Raw genomic sequence first — 18,257 nt, forward strand, 5'->3', positions numbered from 1 at the left:
GGGCTGTTAGGGGGTGTTGGGGCCAGTGGATGTGAGAGGGCAAACAAGGTGACTGGGTTCAAGACCCCCACGAGAAACTACCAATAGAGAGCACCATCTGATTGTCCAACAAGCACCAGCAGCTCCAACTGTTTACTTGTCCGCCATCCAGAGACAGGGGGCACCATCATTACAGGCCTGTCTGTCTGAACCATTTCCATGTTTTTGGCGGAAGCACATTTTGTCTCACGGCCCCCATGACATGTACGGCCTCTGACACCCACGTCTCTGTTTACTGTGGTGTCATGAACAAAGAAAATAGAGTTCTACAGGGTTCAGCAATGAATTCAGCTTTAGTTTGGGTGCTGATGACGGCCGTGTTTGTGTCTGGAGACCTTGGGGTGAGCGCCACAATCCTGGCTTCACTGTGGAGCGGCACACTGCCCCCTGCTGGTGTGATGGTCTGGGGGCCATCGCATACAACAGTCGCTCCCCCCCTAGTAGTGGTAGGAGGGACAAGGACAGCTCAGCGATATGTTCAGGACATCCTGCAGCCACATGTGTTCTTCTCATGGCGGCTTCCATGAGGCAGCAGGATAATGCTCGGCCGCACACAAGGGGGTCACAGGAATGCCACATTGTCCCCACAACATTGTCACACTTCCGTGGCTGCCCCGGCACCAGATATATCTCTAATAGAACATACATGGGATGATCTGGGATGCTAACTTCCACAGCCTATGAGTTTAAATGATCTAGAGGCTCAGGTATAGCAAATATATAGCGATATGCAGCAGGATATCATACAGAACCTGTATGTCTCCATGCTCTCCCATATTATATTTTTTAAATCCAAGCTAGGGGCAGCCCAAGAGGGTACTAGATTCTCCTGCATCACATCTTGTATCCAAGCTAGAGGTGGTCCAACAGGGTAATAGAGTCTCCTTGCACACCCGTATCAAGACTTCTATGCAAGCTAGAGGCGGCCCAACACAGTACTGTAGCCTCTGTGCCCACCCGTATCACATCTTATATCCAAGCCATAGCTGGCCCAATATACCCACTCATATCACATCTTGTATCCAAGCTAGAGTTTGTACAGCAGGGTACTAGAGTCTCAATGCCCCCTGTATCACATCTTGTATCCAAGCTATAGCCGGCCCGACATGGTACTAGAGCTTCAATGCCCGCTCATATCACATCTTGTATCCAAGCTAGAGGCGGTACAACAGGGTACTAGAGCCTCCATGCCCACCAGTATCACATCTTGTATCCAAGCTAGAGCCAGTACAACAGGGTACTAGAGCCTCCATGCCTGCCCATATGACATCTTGTATACAAGCTAGAGGTGGTACAACAGGGTACTAGAGCCTCCATACCAGCCTGTATCACATCTTGTATCCAAGCTAGCGGTGGTACAACAGGGTACTAGAGCCTCCCCCTACAAGGGGTCAGTTCTCCACTATAAGTGATGCATTTGCTCTCATATTGAAATCACTTATATCAACGTTCACACAGAGAAAGTTTCATCCGACAACTTCTAGAGGAGGGAGCGCTTTTAGCAATGAGAGTATATGAGCGAGTTCTCATTTGCACCAGTAGTTTGAGCTAAAAAAATTTTTGGCATGTCCTTTTTTCATGTGAGAATAGGACTTACAATGTACAGTATCTCGCACAACCTATGGATGCGGTGTCCGTGTGCTGTGTGATGCGAGTTGTGTCCAGGAATCTCAGGCACAACTCACCATCGGCCATGTAAATATGGCATATCCTTCAGGTCAGTGGGGAGTGATCATGTGCCGCCTGCATGCGCTCAACAAATGGGACTTAGTTTATCGAATGGAGTGGATTTCAGCATTAGTTGGGGTCGCTGCAATCAGTTCTCCAGCAGACACCTTCCCATTTGACTCGACCCTTCAGCAACATCACAGAATTCACAGCATCACTCAATGTCTCCATCCTATTGACCGGACAACTTGGAACATCAGTTAACAATAAATGGCGCTACTTACCACATGGAGGATTTTATTTTCAGTTTCATAGACGGTGCAATCCTGAAAAGAAGAAAAGAAGAAGATAAAGACGGATTTCCTGCCACACAGAGATGGAAACGTTGATACATGAATGTTCAGCATGTACAATATCACATAAGTCCAAAGCAGTGCGGCACCTAATTAGCTTAATTAATTAGCACCGACCTTCTCAGATGGATATGAACTTCCCCAATTATTATTCCTGCTACTAACACAAATGAGCGGACTTTGTTGTTGACTCTCACCACCAGCGAGACTATTTGTCTAGTCTGCAATTTAAATCTACATATCCAAATCCTGATTTTGCATGCTGGAGGAACCAGCTGAGGGCTGAGGGGCTACAAGGGGAGGACTTAAAGAGGTCTTCCCACTAATGATATCTATCCCCTAATCACCTTGGGTCTGACTGCAAGGACCCTCAGAGATCCCGAGAATGGTGCCTCTACATGCCCTGTGTAAGTGGCGCGGTGGTGCAGATGGTTGGCTACAGCTCCATTTACTTCTAAGGGACAGAGGAAGAAAGCTGAGTACCTTGATCTCCGTCCTATGGAAGTGAATGGAGCAGTAGTTAAGCATGCGCATCGCCACTCTATTCACATAGGAAATTGAAAGCGCGCCATTCTTGGAATTGCTGGGGGTTCCAGCAATCTGGCATTTATAAATGTCTATATTGATAACGCCTGTTTAAGGCTCTTTTACATGGCTGATAATTGGCAACAGATGTTCATTTGTAAGACGGTTCCATATGAATGCATGGGAGAACATTTGTGTGTCTGCTAACGAGGCTAGTAGACTGTACAGCAGGTCCAGCGGAACAGAAGGCATGCACTGCAACTCAGGAACAGCAAGCATGGCGGCACACGGATGAAAGGAAAAAGGTCTAGTCAAGATTTAGCTGCATCAGTAATGCCCAATGGCCAGAACACATTCACCTGGTGACTTCTTGCAGCCCTTGACTTGCATACTTCCCGTTAATGTTAAGTAAAGTTGGTTTTTACGAAGAAACGGCGTGGTGCCTCTGCCTCAGTTCCGCCACAGTATACTACCACCCACCTGCCACACATTCACCCAATCACTGCCTCTGGTGAAGGCAATCTACCAACAAACAAGTCAACGCTCATTTATCGGGTCACTACAACTTTTATGGAGCACCAAAAATCACGACTGTAGGAAGCTTATTGCACTTGTGTTGCTGCTGACAACAAAGGAACTGATGGGCCTCAGAGATCGCAGGCATTATCACTTGGGCACATACAGTAATACTGATCGCTCCATGTAAGTAAGGCTGAACAAACGACTTGCAAAATGGACGACCATTCCTGGCAGGAAATCTGCGAGTGTAAGAAGTTCTTAGATTCGCAATCAGAAGAAATAAAAGGAGTTTTCTGGCCTTTATAAAAAGTTGTCCTGGGGTGGGGAATGGTATAAAATAATAACCTAGCCATTACTCAGCCTTCCACGGTGCTCCGATCCAGCGCCGCTGACCCTCTACCCTCCTCTTTCCCTCTTCCTGCTAAAACAGGAAGTGAAAATATCCCATTGATCACTCACATAAGCGCTGTAACCAATCGCCGGCCCCCTTTAAGTCATTGAGAGATTTTGCTAAGACTTCAGTTATGTAGTTCTGCAGGGCTGCTGCAATCTATTGCTTCCTGTTATTGCCGTGTACTGGTTGGAATTAGAAGATGGAGCCAGATAACATAACAATGTCAGCCCTGGCCCACTTGAATGCATCTTCGGCGCATGCGCTTAGTTAATTGGGCTGGGTGCCAGTGAGTACCTTCTTCCAGTCATTGCAGAAGGTCCTTGGGGTGTCATCTGTCAGGAATCGCTTAGTGGATTCAGTGTATAATGTGCCCTTCTTCAAAATCCTGCTATATCATCTCCTGTGATGTTTGGACTAGTTGGCCGACAGGGAGGTGTTTCCCCTAGCCAGCCAATCAGCTGTAATGGAAATGTATCTATTATTCCGGTCCCACCCCTACATGGGCGCAGGTTATTGTCCTGGCTGAGGCGTTTGGTGAGGCAGCGGACTCCTGTCAGTAAAGTACCTGTGGCTATTTATTCTATGTGGGGGTTATTCTCTTCTACCTTATACTGAGTTATATACATCGCTCTTTCTATTTGCATTAAACACCATCGCTATCCCCAATTTATGAACATACTAGGCCCTCCACGTTCTTTATGTGAGGTCTCTGTAAACAGAGGCTTCTATAGCTAAATTAAAATGGTGCTTCCTTCCCCATTGTAAGTTTTCAGCTACACTCCAAACCCATTAATGCACCCTATGTTTGGCAGAACTTGAGAGGCCCTCAGCTAGAGGCTGCCCCCACTTACCTAATGGTCCCACAGTTCTGGCATGACCTTCCTCTATTGCAGGTACAATGTACAGAATATACACTAGATTTGCAAAATTGTTTGCAATTATTAAGGTTGCAGAAATTCACGCACCCTCTGATGACCCATGATGTTCAGTTACAATAATAAGAGTCAGGCTCACTTCTCCATGAAGTCTCCCATATAGGACTCTGTGACCTGGAGGACATAAGTCTGTGAGATTACCACTGCGGACAGCGGAGCACAACCCTATAATTACCCAGCAGTTGTGTCAGACACAGAGATTCCCTGAAGCACATCAGTGGAGATGTCAGCCCCGTGACCGTCTAATAAACTGCTACTTAATTAGGAGGAAGAAGGAGGTCTGAAAAGATTGCAGAGAAAGGAAAGGAAGGAAGGAAGGAAGGAAGGAAGGAAGGAAGGAAGGAAGGAAGGAAGGAAGGAAGGAAGAAAAGAAGGAAGGAAGGCAGGCAGGCTAATATTATTATGTACCGGTGACACTTGGACTATAATCCGCCCGCGGCAGGAGACGCTTAAGATGGCAGCAGATAAATAATTCAGAACTGCACAACCGAAACCTCTACATATTATATGTATAACAATCTATCCGAGTGCTGGAGGGGATACAGTACATCACTTATCTCACTATGTATCTCATATCAATCTATCTCATATCAATCTAACTATCTCATATAATCTCATATCTATCTATCTATCTATCTATCTATCTATCTATCTATCTATCTATCTATCTATCTATCTATCTATCGTATATCTATCTCATATCTATCTATATATCTATCTATCTCATATCAATCTATCTATCTCATATAATCTCATATCTACCGTGTTTCCCCGAAAATAAGACAGTGTTTTATATTAATTTTATTTTACTTTTTTACATGTATAGCTGCCTGGACACTATTTAAATTGACTTTTTTAATTACTGTTAGCAGGGCTTAATTTTGGAGTAGGGCTTATATTGCAAGCACCCTCAAAAAGCCTGAAAAATAATTTTGCATCCTCAAAAATTCTGGAAAATCATGCTATGTCTTATTTTTAGGGTATGTCTTATTTTCAGGGAAACAGGGTATCTATCTATCTAATCTATCTATCTAATCTATCTATCTATCTAATCTATCTAATCTAATCTATCTAATCTAATCTATCTATCTAATCTAATCTATCTATCTAATCTAATCTTTCTATCTAATCTAATCTATCTATCTAATCTATCTATCTATCCCACAAACCTCTAGAGGGGTGCAGCATGTAGCAGTGTCATTTATCCTCTGCATACAGGACTCTGCGCTCTCCAAGGTCCTGAAATATTCTCAGAGCTACCAACTGACCCCACACGGTGCTAGAAAGCCAATATTGTATGTAATGTGAAGTAGTGAGCGCCCCCATGTAATGTGATCTATTCCTACAGTATGTGCACATACAGATAATCACATAGTATATAAGGATATAGGAGAAGAAGAGAAGGAAAAGCTTGAAAGATACAATTTATTAAAGATAATATCACACAGCTGTCATTTCATTCTGTCTGTAAAGTAAGTGCCCCCTTATCTGTAATACCTGGCAGAACAACCTGCAGCGTGCTAGTGGTGAGAGCTCCTGCTGGTCCTGGGATGGAAGTCTGGATGTCAGAGACATCTTCCAGCATTTTATGTTCTGTAGATTGTTTCTATCAGGGATTATCTACAACACTTCTACTTCTCCAGCGCAGCAGTTTAGACTAGTATATTTATATCAGCCTCTATATATAACCTCTGTGGCAAGCAGGCTCACCCGCCTGCAGATCGCCGACCTCTCGGACTGGAATAGACACCACACATAAAGAAATAACTCAGAAGACTTTCTTTCAATGTGGCACCTGACAGTTTTATTCCACAGGACGGCAAATCAAATTTACATAGCTTATCACAAATGTCCAGGGTTCACAACCCATGGGGTCTCGGTCACTAACCCTGCCCTGTGTCTACAGGGCATCCTCTTCTGTCAGACTAAATGACAAGTCCATCTGGTCCGCATGGACCTTAGGCTCCCAGTTCCTGATGTGGCTCCTTTGACCACCTCTCACTCTGGCTAGCAGCCAGCTTTCTTCCCCCTGAGTGTGGCAGGAGCTGACACTTTTATCTTTAGTTTCTGCCACACCCACAGGTGTTAACCCTCTCTCAGGTTCCAGGATGCCTATCTGTAGGCCACTGCACTAATACACCTCGTACATCATATACATTATTTATATCCATCCCTGTATATAATCACCTATATCACATATTTAAATCAGATTCTGTATATAACTGTTATATATCATAAATTTTTATCAGTTACTGTATTTAACCTATATCATATATTAAACTTGAACAGCCCCTTTATTGCCACTCATCTAGTAGCTCATTGGACCTTTCTTGTTGTTCAGAACTGCAGAAGCTCATCATGGCATAGATTCAACTAGGTGATGAAATCCTTCTGCAGGGATATCGGCCCCTGCGGACAGGAAGCTTCTTGTAGTTGCTGCAGATTAGATGGAGATGCTGACATGTGCTGACCAGCTGACAGGAAGGGGTCATTAGTTTATGCTGCTTGCGCCAAATTCTGACCCTTCCATCAGTACATTGCAATGGAAATCTGGATCCATCTGACAGGCGATGTTTTTCCACTGCTCAGTGATACAAGTTTTGCACTCTTTTGCCCGCTGGAGTCCCACCTTAGACACAATGGCACTGGAACCTGTTGTACTAAGGAATGGCAAGTTGTGCATTCAGACACGTTAGTTGTAGCCCCAGCGTTGTGTTTGGCTGATTGTGCAGCGCCTTTTATTCAGAATGATTCCTGACATCCTCCCCTGACCCCTTTCAGTGACGACTTGTTTCTGTCCACAGGATCCCCTTTTGCTGGATGTTTTCCTTGTATACTCTCCACACCGTTATAAGAAGGGAAGAATCTGATTGGTGGAGGCGAAGAAGCAGCAGCAGTTCCTGCCGGTGCTCACCATCAATCAGCGGCACATATAGGAGGCAGTGGGTAAGAGAGAGAACTGGTAACTTATTGCAGATTTGTTTGCGCGATTGCGAGTTTGTTTGCGCACCCGCGATCTAGTTAGCGTGATCGCACGTTAAACTTGCGATCAGGGAAACAAATGCTGATAGCAATAAATTTCTGCATGCTAGCTTTATAAGACGCACTGACTCCCCCCCACACACACACACTTTGGGGGGAAGAAAAACGCGTATTATAAAGCGAAAAATATGGTAATCATTGCTGGCACAATACGTTCGCCGCTGTCCCTCATCTCATCTGTGCTGCATTCAGATCCATTTTGACTTGTGTGTTTGGAATAGACATCTTTAATCTGCTTAATTTATCTGTCAGAGTAATTTAATTCGGGGCCAGTGGGATAACAGCCGGAAACCTGCAGTGTTGACAGAGCTGAGACCGGACTTTTCAGGGAGAACTTGGTGACTGATTGCACTAATGTCCTATTGATTCTGTATGCCGCCACTCTCAGCTCTGAAAACCTATTTCTGAAGATCTGGATAGAATGTCTTTACTACTAAGAAAGTCAGGGAAAGGATAAACGAAGAATGGAAGGAGGGGCACAATGACCCCCCCAGTTATAGCGGCCTCAGGATACATTTTCTACATGCAATGCTCTTCCTGGCTACTGTAAGTTGAAATGAAATGCAACCTAGAATGCCAAGGGCAGTCCGGATCTGCGGCACATGCACTTTGCTGGAAGATCCAGCCAATCAGCTGGGACATTATATTGCTGGAACCTCTATATTATTAAAGTGCAGGCATTGATTGGCTGTCTAGTAACTCTGCTCCATATACTAATGGATGGGGATTTATATCAGCACATATTAGACTAACATGGGATAGATTGCCAGATCGATAGATAGCTAGATAGATAGATGGATAGAGTCGCCGGCTCCTCAAATATACTTCATCAGGTGGTCATGTACCCCAATCCTTTCCTGGTGTTAGATGCCGCATCCTCCTCCAAGCTAGTGATCCTGTCACTGCCACATAAGAGGTTTGCACATGTGCCCAGCCCGCCTCTTAACAGGGCGGCATGAATACTCAGGTTTTCTATCCCAGGCCAATTTAGTAAGCTCTTTAAGACCACCTCCCCTATTGCTGGGTGCTTAAGCAATTGGTTCCATATGATATTGTAAAGCTGCTTCTGTATTCTGCTTGACTTCCGGTTTGACCCATGATTGATTTACCCAGCTTTCCTATCTTTCCCATTCCTGACCTTGGCTTGGCTTTTTACAATTTTAAACTTGTCTGTCACCTGCCCTGTCCCTCAGCTAGTCTTATAGTTACACAAGAATCCCACTTGTCCTGACCTCAGGTTTGATCATGTCTCTGACTGCATCTCTAGTACCGAGTTAGAGTTCCCCTGACTGGTTAGCATCAGTTGCTACAGAACCGAGTCTACTCTTGGTTAAAAGGCTGTGCGTTCTTGCAGCTATGACCATATACCAATTACAAGGGTTTAAAGGGTGAAAACCAGTGGACTCCATGTCCTGCCCTCAGGAATAGCACGAGCGAAAGTTGGTCTGTAGCACGGGGCATAGTGGAGCCAGAGAAGGATGTCAGGGAAAGTTGGTCTGTAGCAAGAGGCATAATGGAGCCAGAGGAGGATGTCAGGAATCATTCTGAATAAAAGGCGCTGCACAATCAGCCAAATACAACGCTGGGGCTCCAACTAACGTGTCTGAATGCACAACTTGCCATTCGTTAGTACAACAGGTTCCAGCGCCATTGTGTCTAAGGTGAGACTACAGCGGGCAAAAGAGTGCAAAACTTGTATCACTGAGCAGTGGAAAAACATCTCCTGTCAGATGGATTCAGATTTCCATTGCAATGTACTAATGGAAGGTTCAGAATTTGGCGCAAGCAGCATAAACTAATGACCCCTTCCTGTCAGCTGGTCAGCACATGTCAGTGAGATCACTCTCTCTCGCCCCACTCCCACCCACTACCCCCCTGGGGAGGAGTATGCAGTTACTCGAGAAGAGTGATGCTTGCTCGAGTATGCGCCTTTACCGAGCATGCTCGCTCATCTCTAATAGTAGTAATAAGAGAACTTTTCAAAAATTCAATTTGGCTATTTTGATAAATTTTGGCAAAAGGTTTGTTTTGTGCTGAATTAGCTCATATTGCACCAGAACATCAGAAATACCCCTAAAACTGGTGTATAAGGGCTTCCAAAGATGAACAAATGTGTAAATATGCTCGCTGCAATTGTGAGTACTTGCACATGAACAAGATTTGTCAACCATTCAGCATGATTTTTTAAACTTGCTATAGACTTCTATGGCAGCTTTCCTGTAACATGCAGAAAGATAGGGCAGGTCCTACAGGATTTGCGCACGAGAAACATGCTCATGAAAATAAACCCGTTGAAATCAATGGGTTCGCTTCATCACTTATTCCAGGAGTGAGTTTCAAAAACCTGCGCAAACTTATTTGTCTGTTTAAAGGGGTTGTCCCGCGCCGAAACGGGTTTTTTTTTTTTCAACCCCCCCCCCCCCCCCTCCCGTTCGGCGCGAGACAACCCCGATGCAGGGACTTAAAAAAAAAACTGCACAGCGCTTACCTGAATTCCCGCGCTCCGGTGACTTCTTACTTACCTGATGAAGATGGCCGCGGGGATCTTCTCACTCGGTGGACCGCAGGGCTTCTGTGCGGTCCATTGCCGATTCCAGCCTCCTGATTGGCTGGAATCGGCACGTGACGGGGCGGAGCTACACGGAGCCGGCATCCAGCACGAGCAGCCCCATTGAAAAAAGAAGAAGACCGGGACTGCGCAAGCGCGGCTAATTTGGCCATTAGACGGCGAAAATTACTCGGCTCCATGGAAACGAGGACGCTAGCAACGGAGCAGGTAAGTAAAAAACTTTTTATAACTTCTGTATGGCTCATAATTAATGCACAATGTACATTACAAAGTGCATTAATATGGCCATACAGAAGTGTATAGACCCACTTGCTGCCGCGGACAACCCCTTTAAGTCCTACCATTGTATAAGAGACACAAAAGCCCTGTATAACACTCGTAGGTCACCTAGGAGGGTATCTAATACTATTGAGCTGAAGAAAAAAAAGGAGGAAAGGCAAAGAAAGAGGAGAAATAGGAAAAGGAAAAAGAATTAGGGCTGAGTCACACAGGCGTTTTTTACATGCGTTTATTCACGTGTAAAAACGATTGCACTGCGTGGGTCAAAGAAAATTTGCACTTACAGCAGATAGAACATATGGGTGGCAATGGACATGGTCACGCGTTTTTTTTACATTTGTAGTGCGAACGTTTTTACGCGTGAAATTTGCAAGCGTTGTGATGCATTTTTCTCCCAAATACATTGCACTTGCATGACAATCACGACTTTGCATGTGCAATATCGGTCTGAGTTTCTCAGATCAATACCGCACTCACCCACAAATCACCTGGCGTAATATATGAAACGTTTCTAACATCAGACAACCCTTTTACCTCCCGCTACACCTGTCTCTTTGCTGCACTCTCGCTCTTAGTGCGTTGACAGCTGATAACTTTCTTCTCCCTGCTTTGTCTTGCCTATTTTCCATCATGACTTGATTTCTTGTCTTCTTCTAGAACAGTCTGTGCAGCGCGGCGAGGCAGTCTCTGGTAGAGCACACAGACCAGTTCTGCAGCCTAGTAAACCCATAACTGGTTATTATATCAAGGAAAGCATGTGGGGGCTAAATGTTCCCGAAGAGCAGCGATGTCCAGATGTGTCAGCAGCCGAAAAATGCGCCTCATCAGCGTCCGACGCGCCTGCAGAGCGAAGATTCACTGTTGTCATTTCAGCCGGGCAATAAAACCAGAAAAGCTCTTTCTCTGATGCGATTCTCCTCTTGTAAAGTCCCCGGTGAGAAGAAACATTTACACCTTAAAGGTCTCCAAAGCTTCAGCAGCCAGAGGTGCGAGGCACGAGGCATCCGTCAGCGTCCTCTCCTGCGTGCCAATGAGCAGTCACTGCACTAGGAGGGCCGCAGAATCTACGTGATACAATGTAACACTTCTGGGAGTCATGTTGATATTTGTTTAATACAAGGTTTCTTCTATAAGGGCTCCTCCACACAACGTATTTACGTGCTTAAAATGTACATGCGCAATACACAAGTTAGTTCACGAGTGTATTTTTTGCATGCGCAATTGCATTGCACATGTAGGAAACTGTCAGTTGCGTAACTGGCGGCCGAGTAGAAGCGAGTAAGCGCTCTTTTATTAGTTTCCACTGAGCTTGGCAGCAGAAGAGGTTTTGGTTTCAATAACGAATCCCCCTTTAAAGGGTTAAAGTATCTACCCATTAGGTACAAATACTCTCTGTATTTACTCGATCTCACGGTATACTGCAGTGTTGGCCAACAGCATCTAGGCGGTTTTGTCTATTCAAGGGTGTGGCTTGCATTTCACTACACTAGCTGGACAGTTCTTCCCCTCCTGCTAGCTCTTCCCCCTTCTCTGCTTCTACCCCACCTACAACTTCCCCGTCCCCCTAGCTAGGGACCTTTTTCATTGGTGCTTGAAATGTTGCAAGATGGGAGCAGGCAGAGTTCTCTACCGTACAGCAGGGTTCTCGGTCTCTCTGACATCTCGCTGGGGTTTAGGATCTGTACTGGGATGAAGCCCATCATTTCCTGCAGGGCCGTGCTCGTCTGCTTATGTAAATGAGGACTATGGATATGAATATCAGATGGAACGTCTTAGGGCAGCAGAGAAGAGAGAATGACAGAGTGACACGCGACGCGGGACGTTCACATTTGGCAGATCAGATAGTTAGATCTGATACCGGAATTTTAAGTCAAAGCATAAAAGAGCTGGAGATAATCTGGCGGGCTGCTCCTGCATTCCACCTCTCAATCACTTCCCTGTTTGTGAAATTCTATGATTTTCTATCACTAACTGTGAGAGTTTATTACGAAATCGCCGGCTCTAAAACGTGCGCCGGGAAGAGAATTTAAATAATGTGATTTAATGGAGCAGATCTGAAGGTTTAGCGTTGACATTTTACTCACGTGTCATGAAGCCGAACGGAAAATCTGTGATTTATTCAACATCTCGAAATAAATGAAGTCAGTAAATTCAAAATCTGTCTGACAAATTGACGTAGAAGGACTCAGGCGAATCCGATGGATCCAGAGATTTACTCCGAAAACATCGTTTTATTTCATGTATTTAAATGATCCCTTTAAAGAAAAGGAAGAAAAAAAATCTGAATACGGTTATTTTATCACCACCAGCAACCAAGGGGGCAGTATTATATAATAGGAGTTATATTTGTGTACATAGGGGGCAGTATTATATTAGGTATATTCTTGTACATAGGGGACAGTATTATAGTAGTTATATTCTTGTACATAGGGGGCAGTATTATAGTAGGTATATTCTTGTACATAGGGGGCAGTATTATAGTAGTTATATTCTTGTACATAGGGGCAGTATTATAGTAGGTATATTCTTGTACATAGGGGACAGTATTATAGTAGTTATATTCTTGTACATAGGGGGCAGTATTATAGTAGTTATATTCTCGTACATATAGGGCAGTATTATAGTAGTTATATTCTCGTACATATAGGGCAGTATTATAGTAGTTATATTCTCGTACATATAGGGCAGTATTATAGTAGTTATATTCTTGTACGTAGGGGACATTATTATAGTAGTTACATTCCTGTACATAGGGGGCAGTATTATAGTAGTTATATTCTTGTACATAGCGGGCAGTATTATAGTTGTTACATTCTTATACATAGGGGGCAGTCTTATAGTAGTTATATTCTTGTACATAGGAGCAGTATTATAGTAGTTATATTCGTGTACATAGGGGACAGTATTATAGTAGTTATATTCTTGTACATAGGGGGCAGTATTATAGTAGTTATATTCTTGTACATAAGAGCAGTATTATAGTAGTTATATTCTTGTACATATAGGGCAGTATTATAGTAGTTATATTCTTGTACATAGGGGACAGTATTATAGTAGTTACATTCTTGTACATAGGGGGCAGTATTATAGTAGTTATATTCTTGTACATAGGGGGCAGTATTATAGTAGTTATATTCTCGTACATATAGGGCAGTATTATAGTAGTTATATTCTTGTACATAGGGGACAGTATTATAGTAGTTACATTCTTGTACATAGGGGGCAGTATTATAGTAGTTATATTCTTGTACATAGCGGGCAGTATTATAGTTGTTACATTCTTATACATAGGGGGCAGTCTTATAGTAGTTATATTCTTGTACATAGGGGGCAGTATTATAGTAGTTATATTCTTGTACATAGGGGCAGTATTATAGTAGGTATATTCTTGTACATAGGGGACAGTATTATAGTAGTTATATTCTTGTACATAGGGGGCAGTATTATAGTAGTTATATTCTCGTACATATAGGGCAGTATTATAGTAGTTATATTCTTGTACATAGGGGACAGTATTATAGTAGTTACATTCTTGTACATAGGGGGCAGTATTATAGTAGTTATATTCTTGTACATAGGGGGCAGTATTATAGTAGTTATATTCTCGTACATATAGGGCAGTATTATAGTAGTTATATTCTTGTACATAGGGGACAGTATTATAGTAGTTACATTCTTGTACATAGGGGGCAGTATTATAGTAGTTACAGGTGCTCCCCGACTTGCGAACAGGTTCCGTTCCGGGAGCCCGTTCGCAAGTCCGTTTTGTTCGCAAGTCGAACAAATGGTTGTATGGAGGGGATCGCGGGTGGATCCCGCTCCATACAACGTCGGGAGCAGGCTGTTCTTACAGCGGGCACCCGGCGGCAGCAGTTCCGACGTGCCACGCCGCTTGTCAGAACTGTTAACACTTTAAATACCGCTCTGACAGCGGTATTTAAAGTGTTAACAGTTCTGACGAGCGGCGCAGCTCGTCGGAACTGCTGCCGCCGGGTGCCCGCTGTAAGAAACAGCCAGCACCCGACGTTCAGGGGGCCCGTACAGCGTCCCACGATGAGATCGTGGGACGCTGTGTGGTTGCTAGGCAGCCGGGGACTCCTGAAAGGCCCCAGGGCTGCCTATGCAGAGTGCCTATCAAGCGCACGGCTTGCTAGGCGCTCTGCATAGACAGCCCTGGGGCCTTTCAGAAGACCCCCGGCTGCCCAGCAACCGCGATGTGACCGGACAGGCTTCTATCAGGCTTGATAGAAGCCTGCCCGGTCCCTGCACAGTATGATGTAATGCCATAGCATTACATCATACTGTGCAAAACAGATAGTTCGTATCTAGCGAAATTCGTAACTCGAATGTTCGCAAGTCGGGGACTATCTGTATATTCTTGTACACAGCGGGCAGTATTATAGTTGTTACATTCTTATACATATGGGGCAGTCTTATAGTAGTTATATTCTTGTACATAGGAGCAGTATTATAGTAGTTATATTCGTGTACATAGGGGACAGTATTATAGTAGTTATATTCTTGTACATAGGGGGCAGTATTATAGTAGTTATATTCTTGTACATAGGAGCAGTATTATAGTAGTTATATTCTTGTACATATAGGGCAGTATTATAGTAGGTATATTCTTGTACATAGCGGCAGTATTATAGTAGTTATATTCTTGTACATAGGGGGCAGTATTATAGTAGTCGTATTCTTGTACATAGGAGGCAGTATTATAGTAGTTATATTCTTGTACACAGAGGGCAGTATTATAGTAGTTATATTCTTGTACATAGAAGCAGTATTATAGTAGTTATATTCTTGTACATAGGGGCAGTATTATAGTAGTTATATTCTTGTACATAGGGAGCAGTATTATAGTAGTTATATTCTTGTACATAGAAGCAGTATTATAGTAGTTATATTCTTGTGCATAGGGGACAATATTATAGTAGTTATATTCTTGTACATATAGGGCAGTATTATAGTAGGTATATTCTTGTACATAGGGGGCAGTATTATAGTAGGTATATTCTTGTACATAGGAGGCAGTATTATAGCAGTTATATTCTTGTACGTAGGAGCAGTATTATAGTAGTTATATTCTTGTACATAGGAGGGCAGTATTATAGTAGTTATATTCTTGTACATAGGGGCAGTTTTATAGCAGTTATATTCTTGTACATGGGAGGCTGTATTATAGTAGTTATATTCTTGTACATAGGGGCAGTATTAGAGCAGTTATATTCTTGTACATAGGAGCAATATTATAGTAGTTATATTCTTGTACATATAGGGCAGTATTATAGTAGCTATATTCTTGTACTTAGGGGGCAGTATTATAGTAGTTATATTCTTGTACATAGGAGCAGTATTATAGTAGTTATATTCTTGTACATATAGGGCAGTATTATAGTAGTTATATTCTTGTACATAGGGGGCAGTATTATAGTTGTTACATTCTTGTACATAGGGGGCAGTATTATAGTAGTTATATTCTTGTACATAGGGAGCAGTATTATAGTAGTTACATTCTTGTACATAGAAGCAGTATTATAGTAGTTATATTCTTGTACATAGGGAGCAGTATTATAGTAGTTATATTCTTGTACATAGGGGACAATATTATAGTAGTTATATTCTTGTACATATAGGGCAGTATTATAGTAGGTATATTCTTGTACATAGGGGGCAGTATTATAGTAGTTATATTCTTGTACATAGGGGACAGTATTATAGCAGTTATATTCTTGTACATAGGAGCAATATTATAGTAGTTATATTCTTGTACATAGGAGGGCAGTATTATAGTAGTTATATTCTTGTACATAGGAGCAATATTATAGTAGTTATATTCTTGTACATATAGGGCAGTATTATAGTAGCTATATTCTTGTACTTAGGGGGCAGTATTATAGTAGTTATATTCTTGTACATAGGAGCAGTATTATAGTAGTTATATTCTTGTACATATAGGGCAGTATTATAGTAGTTATATTCTTGTACATAGGGGGCAGTATTATAGTTGTTACATTCTTGTACATAGGGGGCAGTATTATAGTAGTTATATTCTTGTACATAGGGAGCAGTATTATAGTAGTTACATTCTTGTACATAGAAGCAGTATTATAGTAGTTATATTCTTGTACATAGGGGACAATATTATAGTAGTTATATTCTTGTACATATAGGGCAGTATTATAGTAGGTATATTCTTGTACATAGGGGGCAGTATTATAGTAGTTATATTCTTGTACATAGGGGACAGTATTATAGCAGTTATATTCTTGTACATAGGAGCAGTATTATAGTAGTTATATTCTTGTACATAGGAGGGCAGTATTATAGTAGTTATATTCTTGTACATAGGAGGCAGTATTATAGTAGTTATATTCTTGTACATAGGGGGGCAGTATTATAGTAGTTATATTCTTGTACATAGGGGCAGTATTGTAGCAGTTATATTCTTGTATATAGGAGCAGTATTATAGTAGTTATATTCTTGTACATAGGAGGCAGTATTATTGTAGTTATATTCTTGTACATAGGGGGCAGTATTATAGTAGTTATATTCTTGTACATATGGGCAGTATCATAGTAGTTATATGCTTGTACATAGGGGACAGTATTACAGTAGCTATATTCCTGTACATAGCAGGGCAGTATTATAGGAGCTTATTTATCTGATTCTCTGAAAGTGGCTTTTAGTCTGTTACATTATTGGCCTTTTTTATTCTTCAGTATGTCTGTTGGGTGAATTGTTACAATGTATGATCTTCTTGCCCCGAATAAGAGGATAAACCATTCCTGAAAGTGTCGTACATACAGCATGCTGTTGATGTAGATCATCAGACACCATCATCCCACATCTTACACATGTTACTTTCAAGCCTCCTGTTGTCGTCTGCTCACTTTTATCTTGTAATTGATCTATGAGGTGCGTTAAACTTCATCTGTTGTTATATAAAAATCGAAATCCAAATCAGAGAGAAGAGTTAACATGCGGTGAGTGGCAGAAGACAGAACACACTCTTTTATGTCAGCTGAACACGTTCGCAAATTGCCATGGGCAAAAAAGACCTGACTAATTGAATAGCATTGTAGCTGTAGAAGACAAAGGAAGGATGCCACAGCAACATCAAAGGCTTTTCTGGCCATGAAGTGCTACCATCCAGCTTCCTATCTCCCAAGGTAGCCGGATTCTAACTGCTACTCACCTTCCCTCTGTTTTTCTTCAGTCTGTTCACTATTTTACATGAAATTTTGCCCACTGAGAAATGAATCTATAAACATTTGGCACGGAGGTGTGCTGGAAACCGCCATCACACCGCCAGCACTTGGATGACACCGAGCTGGCAGAGGTTTGTTCCACTTTTTCCACTGAAGGGAACATGAACGCTCGGAAGGTTCACAGTGAAATTAGTAGAAAAGCTGTCCACCAAATCATTGTTCTACCCACAGCATCTTATGTGTATGGCCGGCTTAAGACTTAGGACCTGTTTTTGACTCATTAAAGTCTTCTTCCAGGGGTCCAAGCAGAGCTTTCATTTAAAATCCCCAAAAGAAAAGCCCCGGATGGGAACTAAATGGAAACTATTGCTGCATTCTAAGTGTACCTGAGTTTTCAACAAGTTTTCATACATGAAGTTCTCCTTACCCTCATTGGCCGCTGTTTACAATCTGTTTCATGTCTATTAGTTCTAGTTATCAAGTCGTTTTAAACATTTTTCTGTTGTTCTGCTGTTTGCAATTTACTGTCAGGGAGAGGGTGTGTAGCAAGCCTAGCATTCTACCAGTAGTTCCCTGTCCTGACTTCCTTGCTCCTACTTCCCATGCTGCATTGAATTGTCTCTGGTCCAATCAGCAGGGAGGCAGTATCTAAATGCCAATCCCTCTGCTTTCCCAGACGATCAGGCATTTAGACACATTCTAGCCAAAAGGTTAGTAGA

General features: G+C 42.6%; 1 protein-coding gene across 1 annotated transcript in view; it reads right to left on the minus strand.

Moving 5' to 3' along the window:
- Nucleotides 1-18,257, minus strand: part of LOC136580683 (connector enhancer of kinase suppressor of ras 2-like) — a 441,969-nt gene that overhangs the window by 155,408 nt on the left and 268,304 nt on the right. The window contains exon 5 of the mRNA XM_066581463.1: nucleotides 1,992-2,033. Within this exon, the coding sequence (XP_066437560.1) occupies nucleotides 1,992-2,033 (42 nt within the window). The remainder of the gene's footprint in view (nucleotides 1-1,991; nucleotides 2,034-18,257) is intronic.

The sequence above is a fragment of the Eleutherodactylus coqui genome, chromosome 10 (assembly GCF_035609145.1).
Source record: "Eleutherodactylus coqui strain aEleCoq1 chromosome 10, aEleCoq1.hap1, whole genome shotgun sequence".
Lineage (NCBI taxonomy): Eukaryota > Metazoa > Chordata > Amphibia > Anura > Eleutherodactylidae > Eleutherodactylus > Eleutherodactylus coqui.